At 43.9% G+C, this 9,619-nt stretch overlaps 1 protein-coding gene across 2 annotated transcripts; it reads left to right on the top strand.

The window, feature by feature from the left end:
- The first annotated feature begins 633 nt into the window (after positions 1 to 633).
- On the top strand, positions 634 to 7,880 carry LOC139558927 (tissue alpha-L-fucosidase-like). 2 transcript variants are annotated; one of them, XM_071374429.1, is made up of 8 exons: positions 634 to 1,148; positions 1,714 to 1,848; positions 2,475 to 2,721; positions 3,648 to 3,724; positions 5,708 to 5,831; positions 6,203 to 6,393; positions 6,721 to 6,820; positions 7,031 to 7,880. In XM_071374429.1, the coding sequence occupies exons 1-8, from the start codon at positions 733 to 735 to the stop codon at positions 7,166 to 7,168; spliced, it is 1,428 nt and encodes a 475-aa protein (XP_071230530.1). In that variant the 5' UTR covers positions 634 to 732; the 3' UTR covers positions 7,169 to 7,880. The 2 variants fall into 2 exon arrangements, with proteins under 2 accessions (XP_071230530.1, XP_071230531.1); XM_071374430.1 differs by having other exon boundaries at positions 640 to 1,148; positions 6,970 to 7,104.
- The last annotated feature ends 1,739 nt before the right edge of the window (positions 7,881 to 9,619 follow it).

The raw sequence follows: 9,619 nt of genomic DNA, 5'->3' as shown, positions 1-9,619 counted from the left end.
ACATTGTATTAAGTGGCATTGCTTAAAGTGGCTAGTGGTACATTTTTACATAATTTCCATCAATTCCCATTTTTAAAGTGGCTGGAGTTGAGTCAGTATGTTGGCAGCGGCCGCTAAATGTTAGTGGTGGCTGTTTAACAGTCTGATGGCCTTGAGATAGAAGCTGTTTTTCAGTCTCTATGACAATAGAGTCACCTGTGACAATATATCCTCCAAATACCGGCTTCTCGGGCTTCACCACTTAATTAGCTCACCAGTCAACCTACTCTGTATTGGACATTCATATTGCACAATTGGCCCAGTGTCGTCCGGGTTTGGCTGGGGTAGGCCGTCATTGTAAATAAGAATTAACTGACCTGCCTAGTTAAATAAAGGTTAAACATAAATAATAATAATACCTATTGCAATGTACAGCCTTACCTATGGAGCTTACTTTTTTTGGTAAAATTAACTAACTATTGTATTTTGTTGAATTTATATAATAACATTCTGATCTTGTTTAACATTATCTAGTCCAAATATGGCATGATTACACTATTTGTATCGTTTGAATCACTTTCAATTGGGGACTTTTATTTTAAAGGCAAAGCCCAAATTTCACTATTGTGGCTAATCCTTGTTGTCGCTAGCTTCACACAGGTGTTTTCACCCCAACCAAACAGAAACGAGTCATGTGAGTGCCTCTCTTCATAATGGGACATCATTTGACTACAAAGTGGATTTAAGGGCTCTATGCCAGCGCCGTTTGCGTCACTTCATCAACTTCAGTTGTTTCTGAAAGAACTGAAAATGGCCTCTTTGGTTCTGAGTTGTTTGTTACTAGTTGCAGTGGTTGCAGTCTCGTCGGGAAATGGAGTGCGGTATACGGCCAATTGGACAAGTATCGACTCCCGGCCGCTACCGGTGTGGTACGACGAGGCGAAGATCGGTATTTTCGTTCACTGGGGGGTGTTCTCCGTGCCCGGGTACGGCCAGTTCAGTGAGTGGTTCTGGCAGTCGTGGAGAGGCGCACATAGAGCAGACGAGGTTGAGTTTATGAAGAAAAACTATCCTGTGGGTTTTACATATGCAGATTTTGCGCACGATTTCAAAGCGCAGTTCTTCGACCCTGATGAGTGGGCTGATATATTTGAAGCTTCTGGAGCCAAGTAAGTCACAGACTAAAGTTTATTTATTAACCAATGGCATACTTATTCAACTAGGCTACTCAACACAAAAGTGAACGAACGCTATCTAAGTATTTTATATGGGTTGCATGTTGAACGCCTCAATCACACCGATAGTTTTATAGCGCAAAATGGTACGCAACATCTGAATATGTGTGCAACAAAAGATCAACATACACCTTCTGCTACTATTTCGGTCAAACCGTCTTTACATACAGTTTGATGCATACGTTCGATAAACACAGCTTTCCATTGGAAATTAATGTACTTCTGGTGTACCAAAAAATGCGTGACAGTGTCGATGTGATCGAGGCGTTACACATAAGGATGCACTGTACCTGTTTTGCTATTTTTAGTATAAATTGTCGTGAAAAGTTGAAACGGGTCCTAGGAACCGACTGCTTAGTTTGTCCACATGCGCCTAAATTCAAATTATCCACTGGGCAGACTTAATTTTTCTTCTTCTTGTGAGCTGATGACATTCCCCATGCCCAGCCCCTCTGGAATACTGTACACTGCATACAACAGCTTTTCACCTCATTGGCAGGTATGTGGTGTTCACATCCAAGCATCACGAGGGCTTCTGTAACTGGCCGTCTGCAGACTCCTGGAACTGGAACTCGGTGGACACTGGACCACACAGAGACCTGGTGGGAGACCTGGCAGCTGCCGTACGCAAGAGGTAGGACAAGTTGCCCCTTAGACACTGATCTCGAGTCAGTTTATCATATCTCCCCCCCTCTAACGGTTAAGGTTAGGCGGAGGGGAAAACTGATCCTAGATCTGTACCTAGGGGAAACCACACCCCAGAGTCTCTTTCACCACTACATGACTGTGTTCCCCTGGATCAGGTTACTCTGGTTAGACTGGTTTGGAAACCAAGGCTTGTATTTTCACCGCCTCCCAGACATTTTCACCGCCTCCCAGACATTTTCACCGCCTCCCAGACATTTTCACCGCCTCCCAGACATTTTCACCGCCTCCCAGACATTTTCACCGCCTCCCAGACATTTTCACCGCCTCCCAGACATTTTCACCGCCTCCCAGACATTTTCACCGCCTCCCAGACATTCTCAATGTTTCTCAGACATTTACTAGCATTTTGCTACACTCACAATAACATCTGCTAACGATGTGTATGTGACCAATACAATTATATTTTGAGTTGACTATCTAGGTTCTAGGATCAGTGTTGACTTGGGAGGGGGGGGGGGGGGCAACATTCCTACTCTGAGAAGCTTTGGGAATACGGGGCCTGGTTGTTTTGTGGAATCTCCGGTCATAACAGCATGCATTCTGTTTCCATAGGAAGGGACTGCACTTTGGCCTGTACCACTCCCTGTATGAGTGGTTTCATCCACTCTACCTGAAGGACAGAGCTTCTGGGTACAAGACCCAGGAGTTTGTCTTCCGGAAGGCACTTCCTGAGCTGGTTAACCTGGTGATGACCTACAAGCCAGAGCTGATCTGGTCCGATGGGGATTGGGAAGCTCCTGACACCTACTGGAACTCAACAGAATTCCTGGCCTGGCTCTACAACGACAGTCCTATCAAGGTGAGCGAGGCTGAGGGAAGATGCAAAATGGAGGGTGTCCCAAATTCTACCCTATTCACTTTGTAGTGTGTTACTTTTGACCAGGGCCAATAGAGATCTGACAAATGATTGACATTTGTTTTTACCAGTTCTTGTCTAGGTACTAGCTGATGTTGTGACAGAGTTAGCACTATGTGTGTCATATGATGTGTCACCTGACCTATATATCAGTTAGGGGGTGGAGTTAGAACTGTGTGTCACCTGACCTATATGTTAGTTAGGGGGTGGAGTTAGAACTGTGTGTCACCTGACCTATGTCAGTTAGGGGTGGGGGGGGTTAGAACTGTGTCACCTGACCTATGTCAGTTAGGGGGGGGGGGGGGGGGTGGAGTTAGAACTGTGTGTCACCTGACCTATGTCAGTTAGGGGTGGGGGGGGTTAGAACTGTGTCACCTGACCTATGTCAGTTAGGGGGGGGGGGGGTTAGAACTGTGTGTCACCTGGCCTATGTTAGTTAGGGGGTGGAGTTAGAACTGTGTGTCAGCTGACCTATGTTAGTTAGGGGGTGGAGTTAGAACTGTGTGTCAGCTGACCTATATGGCAGTTAGGGGGGAGGAGTTAGAACTGTGTGTCACCTGACCTATATGGCAGTTAGGGGCGGGGAGTTAGAACTGTGTGTCACCTGACCTATATGTTAGTTAGGGGGTGGAGTTTGAACTATGTATGTCATGTGATATGTGTCATAAGATGCACCTGATCACATTTAGATCCGGTGACACATGTCACAACTAGATACAAGAGAACTCATTCACCTTTTGGTTCTCTTTTTGTTGTCTGAAACTCATTAGGACAAAGGGTGAGTCTTTGTAAATATGAACTACTCTACTGCCGCGTTTTGTTAATAAACCAGAACAACACTGACTATTGATTTCAATCTACTTCCCCAGGACTTTGTGGTGGTCAATGACAGATGGGGGAATGGTTGTTACTGTAAACATGGAGGCTACTACAACTGTGCAGACAGGTAGACTACCGTCGAGCACCAACACTGAACCCTAGATCATATCTCTTTAGGCACTGACGTTCAGGGGTTGGATCCACAATTATTTTCCAATCGTTTCATTCTGAGCAGAACCACTTTATTTTTATTGTTCTGTCCAGAACCAGCAAAACAAAGTCCTGAACCAGTTCGACCCTGTCGAGGAAATTCTAACCAGAAAGGAGAGAGGCTAGATTCTATAAACAACTTTTTAAATTTGTATTAAGATTTTGTAAAAATGTGACTGGTTAAATATCACCTCAATGGTGTATGGGCTCTCAACCAACGAAGAAGAGTTGTCTCAGTTTATATGAAAAAAAACCATACAGCCCCCCCTTTGGGTGGTGTCACAAACAAACTGGTTGGTGACCTTCAAAGGACTATGGAACTGTGGAACTGAGAAACTGCAGTTGGCCTGTGGTAAGGTTTTGTTGCTCCGTTTCTCAATGTTCATTGTCTCGATACTGTTTCCTAAAAGGAACCAAAACCATTTGTCCTGCTCGTCTCTTCCAGCTTAGTTCAGTCTACTGCTAAGTGGAATGACAGCGTTTTGTCTGTAAATCCAACACCATGAGTCAGTCACGTGGACAAAAGGAAGTGATCTAGCAGAGGGAGCACGTCTCATCAGTACATCATATGACTTTAATTAAATCCATAGATACACTAGATAAACATTATAACAGTAATGTCTGCCACAATAACCCCCCCCCCCCCAAAAAAAAATACCGGTTTTAAATAGTTCCTATCTGTTCCTCTTTTAACCTGTGAAATCAAGTTATTATTATATTTTATTTACATTCCATAAATTGCTTCACGAACTAGTTTGGCTAGTTGTTGACATGTGTGATGGACAGACAAGTGTAGGCTATGGCACAAGATGCGACTGCCATTTCTCAGGGTTGATGAGGAGGGTTGAAGAGGAGGGTTGAAGAGGAGGGTTGAAGCGCTGGGTATCCTGTTGTTATGACATGTATTATCTGAATTAGGACCTACAGAATTATACCCAGGACGAGCAGCTTCTTTGGGGGAACTGTGAACGTCCTTTGAGCTAGCTATCAAACAAGCTTGTGTGTGTGTGCAAGAATTAAAAACACGTCTTAACTTTTTGTAGTTATTACATTGGATTTATTAACTATGCCTATAGTATCCTTAACTAGCATTGGAGAAAAAAAAAGTGAATCCAATCTCTATCCTCTGAATGACGATTTTAACGTTAGTAGACTACATGTTTTTGGAGGGCCGGTAGCCTACACACACACACACACACACACACACACACACACTGGCTAAGATTTCCAGCCTGCAGGCAGAGATCCTGGAAGAAGTTTCTGCCAGTTACTGAAAGGTCAGCTCAGGGATTCCATCTAGCAACAAGGTAAAAATCTGTCGTTCTGCCCCTGAACAAGGCAGTTTAACCCACTGTTCCTAGGCCGTCATTGTAAATAAGAATTTGTTCTTAACTGACTTGCCTAGTAAAATAAATACAATTCTGAGTGACAGAGGAAGGGCTTTGTGTAAGCATTTGTTGCATAATTATTTTTGTGGGACCTGAGAAAAATTACAAAAATTTATAAGAATGTTATTAACTGGTTTCTCATGCTTTTAAAAATAAAGGTTCTGTTCCGGGTACAGTATGGATCACTTTCGTTCCTATTTCTGTTCCTTGAACTGGTTCCAACCCGTTTTACATTACATTTTGGTAATTTAGCAGACACTCTTATTCAGAGCAACTAATAGTCAGGTAGATACATGTACTGTATATAATCTCTATGGCATTAGACATACGTTAATATCCCCACCTTCTCTAATTAGGTGGAATCTTCCTAGACTCTGCCTACAACTGTTCAATCATGTAGGATTTACACATGGACTACAGAAACGACCATCATCCTTGGCACCATATCAGACCTGCACACATTTTGAACCAGTGAGTTGTGTGTGTTTTTTAAAATATATCTTCACTCTCAGGTTCACGCCAGGCTCTCTGCCAAACCACAAGTGGGAGAAATGCCAGTCCATCGACAACCGCTCCTGGGGTTACCGAAGAAACATGAAACTCTTCGAGCTGATGGACCTGCCCACCATCATAACGGTTAGAGGTCACAGGAAGTGAAATCGTACCGAGGGGACAAACAAAACTGGGGCACAGTTTGAATACTTTGGCTTTTTGTTGTTGGGCTTTGCTTCTCTTCTTGTGGACTAATCTGACTATAGCTCATTCAATGAGTTATGTCCACTTCTTTTCTGCTCACTTTGTTAAAAAAAAAGAGCAGGATATTCTGTCTCTCACTCTCTGTCTCTCTTTCTGCACGCTGATGACTAGGGGTGTCTTCTCTCTGTTTCATAAACAGTGTTGTCAATAAACTAAAGATTTTAGTGACATCTCTACCTCGTATCATGTGTCTGTATACTACCTGTGTCTCTCTTGAGTAAGCATCCACCGATCTCTTGTTGTTTCATCAGGACATGGTGTATGTGGTGGCCCTGGGTGGTAACTACCTGCTGAACATAGGCCCCATGTCGGATGGTATGATCCCCCCAGTGTTTGAGGAGAGGCTGAGGGGCATGGGGGCCTGGTTGGGGGTCAACGGAGAGGCCATCTACTCCTCCAAACCCTGGAGGCTCCAGGGGGAAAACTCCACCGTGCCTGTCTGGTAAGAGGCAATATAATACAATACAGTCTGGTAGGATACAATACAGTCTGGTAGGAGACAATACAGTCTGGTAGGAGACAATACAATACAGTCTGGTAGGAGACAATACAATGATACAGTCTGGTGGCTATTACATAGATTTCTAAACTGAAATGTGGAATAATGGATCAATATTGGACAGGCATGAGTCAAGTTACTACTTCTTTATTGTTAACTACTGTAATGTAATTATTAACAGACTGGGCTTTTACTGCCATCTAGTGGTCAACTGCCGTCCTGAGTCTTAAAACAGGTCCTGACTGTGTGTGTATATATCTCCTTCCATAGGTACACCTCAAAGAACAACACGGTCTACGCCATATTACTGGAATGGCCTTCCAAACTTCTGTTTGACCTCGCAGCACCCAAAACCTCTAAGGCCACTAATGTAAGTACACCACACACAGTATTACACGCTTATGGTTCGTCACATGTTGTGTTTTTGAAGAGTCCATTGTGCATTCGGTCCCGTAAGGTACACATATGTAAAAGGCACCACCTGTTATGCTATAACTGAATTATTTTCTGTCTCCTCAGGTCACTATACTGGACGACCCGTGATGTGATGCTATAACTGAATTATTTTCTGTCTCCTCAGGTCACTATACTGGACGACCCGTCCGTACCTCTGAAGTGGGTAGCAACGGCACCGACCGGACTGGTGGTACTCATGCCTGACATCATGCCAGTTTCCCCGGGACAAGGCTGGGTCCTGAAACTAGAGGGAGTGGTGTGAGAGGCGGTGTACATAAAAGCAGTTTTTAATTATTATACGTTAAGATATAATGACTGTGTTAATGTTTTTAAAATGTAAGTTTCAGGGGTTTGAAATGTGATTTTTTTTAGGACTCTGACACTGGTTGAATTGTGTGAGTCAGCTGAAGCCGAGCTATCTTGAATGTGCAATAGACAGCGGCTCTGCAGTATCTCTATCAACAATGGCCTCCTTTTAAAAAAATTAAAGATTAGAAAAACAAACCAAACATTTGGTTATATCCTTTTCAGCTACTTGAGGCAAATATGAAGGAGACGCATTATGTTCAGCAATAAGGACCAAAAAAAACAAAGATAGGTATTTGTTTTCTGGGTTTGGTAGAAATGTGCAACAGGGTGCAGAAAGGGAATGTTCTACTTCATGACAATCTCTGTTGTAGGCTACTTGTGCCTTTTTTTTAGGTGTGTCTGTGGACAACCTTTATTTTGTGTTAAACTGACATGACAATTGCACTGTTGTTTTATAGGCTACGTCAATTAATGTAAATGTGTTTTTAATTGTTTTGAATTACCAGTATGTCTTAAAAAAAGAAAATTATACTGTTTCTTCTGTAGATTGACATTGGAGTTTGTCCTTGTAGCTACAATTTTATTTTAACTCTTTAAAAAAAAAAAAAAATGTTTTTTTAAAGCCCTTATCTGATTTTATTATCACAATAAAAAAGTAGATCGATGCTTGTCTGCATATCATTTATTCCTAAACTTGGTCTGCCATATTCAGTAGACTAGAGAGCAGCAGACTACAGAGAGCAGCAGACTACAGAGAGCAGCAGACTACAGAGAACTTCAGTGTGTCGAAAAAGGGCACTAAGTTTTCATTAAACCATTGGCGTGCATTTTTTTTTTTTACGAACAGCTCTACAAGGAACATTTTTGTACACAAGTCATGTGACCAAAGTCTTGCGATACAGACTGTACATAACACCGTTAAAAAGGTAGTTTCCATAATGTGTACAGTAGATTATGCCTGTTAATATAATGGGCATAATGCCAACCCAGAGATGGTGCTAGTGGGGCACCGGTCTAGGATATACACTGCTCAAAAAAATAAAGGGAACACTTAAACAACACAATGTAACTCCAAGTCAATCACTCTTCTGTGAAATCAAACTGTGCACTTAGGAAGCAACACTGATTGACAATAAATTTCACATGCTGTTGTGCAAATGGAATAGACAAAAGGTGGAAATTATAGGCAGTTAGCAAGACACACCCAATAAAGGAGTGGTTCTGCAGGTGGTGACCACAGACCACTTCTCAGTTCCTATGCTTCCTGGCTGATGTTTTGGTCACTTTTGAATGCTGGCGGTGCTTTCACTCTAGTGGTAGCATGAGACGGAGTCTACAACCCACACAAGAGGCTCAGGTAGTGCAGCTCATCCAGGATGGCACATCAATGCGAGCTGTGGCAAGAAGGTTTGCTGTGTCTGTCAGCGTAGTGTCCAGAGCATGGAGGCGCTACCAGGAGACAGGCCAGTACATCAGGAGACGTGGAGGAGGACGTAGGAGGGCAACAACCCAGCAGCAGGACCGCTACCTCCGCCTTTGTGCAAGGAGGAGCACTGCCAGAGCCCTGCAAAATGACCTCCAGCAGGCCACAAATGTGCATGTGTCAGCATATGGTCTCACAAGGGGTCTGAGGATCTCATCTCGGTACCTAATGGCAGTCAGGCTACCTCTGGCGAGCACATGGAGGGCTGTGCGGCCCCACAAAGAAATGCCTCCCCACACCATGACTGACCCACCGCCAAACCGGTCATGCTGGAGGATATTGCGGGCAGCAGAACGTTCTCCATGGCGTCTCCAGACTCTGTCACGTCTGTCACATGTGCTCAGTGTGAACCTGCTTTCGTCTGTGAAGAGCACAGGGCGCCAGTGGCGAATTTGCCAATCTTGGTGTTCTCTGGCAAATGCCAAACGTCCTGCACGGTGTTGGGCTGTAAGCACAACATTTACATTTACATTTAAGTCATTTAGCAGACGCTCTTATCCAGAGCGACTTACAAATTGGAAAGTTCATACATATTCATCCTGGTCCCCCCGTGGGGAATGAACCCACAACCCTGGCGTTGCAAGCGCCATGCTCTACCAACTGAGCTACACGGGACCACACCTGTGGACGTCGGGCCCTCATACCACCCTCATGGAGTCTGTTTCTGACCGTTTGAGCAGACACATGCACATTTGTGGCCTGCTGGAGGTCATTTTGCAGGGCTCTGGCAGTGCTCCTCCTTGCACAAAGGCGGAGGTAGCGGTCCTGCTGCTGGGTTGTTGCCCGCCTACGGTTTACGTTGACTGAAGCCATAGATATATGCAGAGCAAACAGACGCAGATCCAGTTAAAAAAAGATGAACACTGTCCCTGAACAGGCAGGATCTGTCAATTATGCCACTCAGAACAAATACAGACCATG

The sequence above is a fragment of the Salvelinus alpinus genome, chromosome 29 (assembly GCF_045679555.1).
Source record: "Salvelinus alpinus chromosome 29, SLU_Salpinus.1, whole genome shotgun sequence".
Lineage (NCBI taxonomy): Eukaryota > Metazoa > Chordata > Actinopteri > Salmoniformes > Salmonidae > Salvelinus > Salvelinus alpinus.
Note: the sequence above shows the minus strand (reverse complement) of the source record. Positions and strands in the feature narration are given on the sequence as shown.

Coding starts and splice junctions, on each gene's coding strand:
- LOC139558927 (XM_071374429.1), top strand. CDS start 733: ATGCCAGCGCCGTTTGCGTCACTTCATCAACTTCAGTTGTTTCTGAAA. Junction 5,832..6,202: donor ACCTGCCCACCATCATAACG/GTTAGAGGTCAC, acceptor TTGTTTCATCAG/GACATGGTGTATGTGGTGGC. Junction 6,394..6,720: donor AACTCCACCGTGCCTGTCTG/GTAAGAGGCAAT, acceptor CTCCTTCCATAG/GTACACCTCAAAGAACAACA.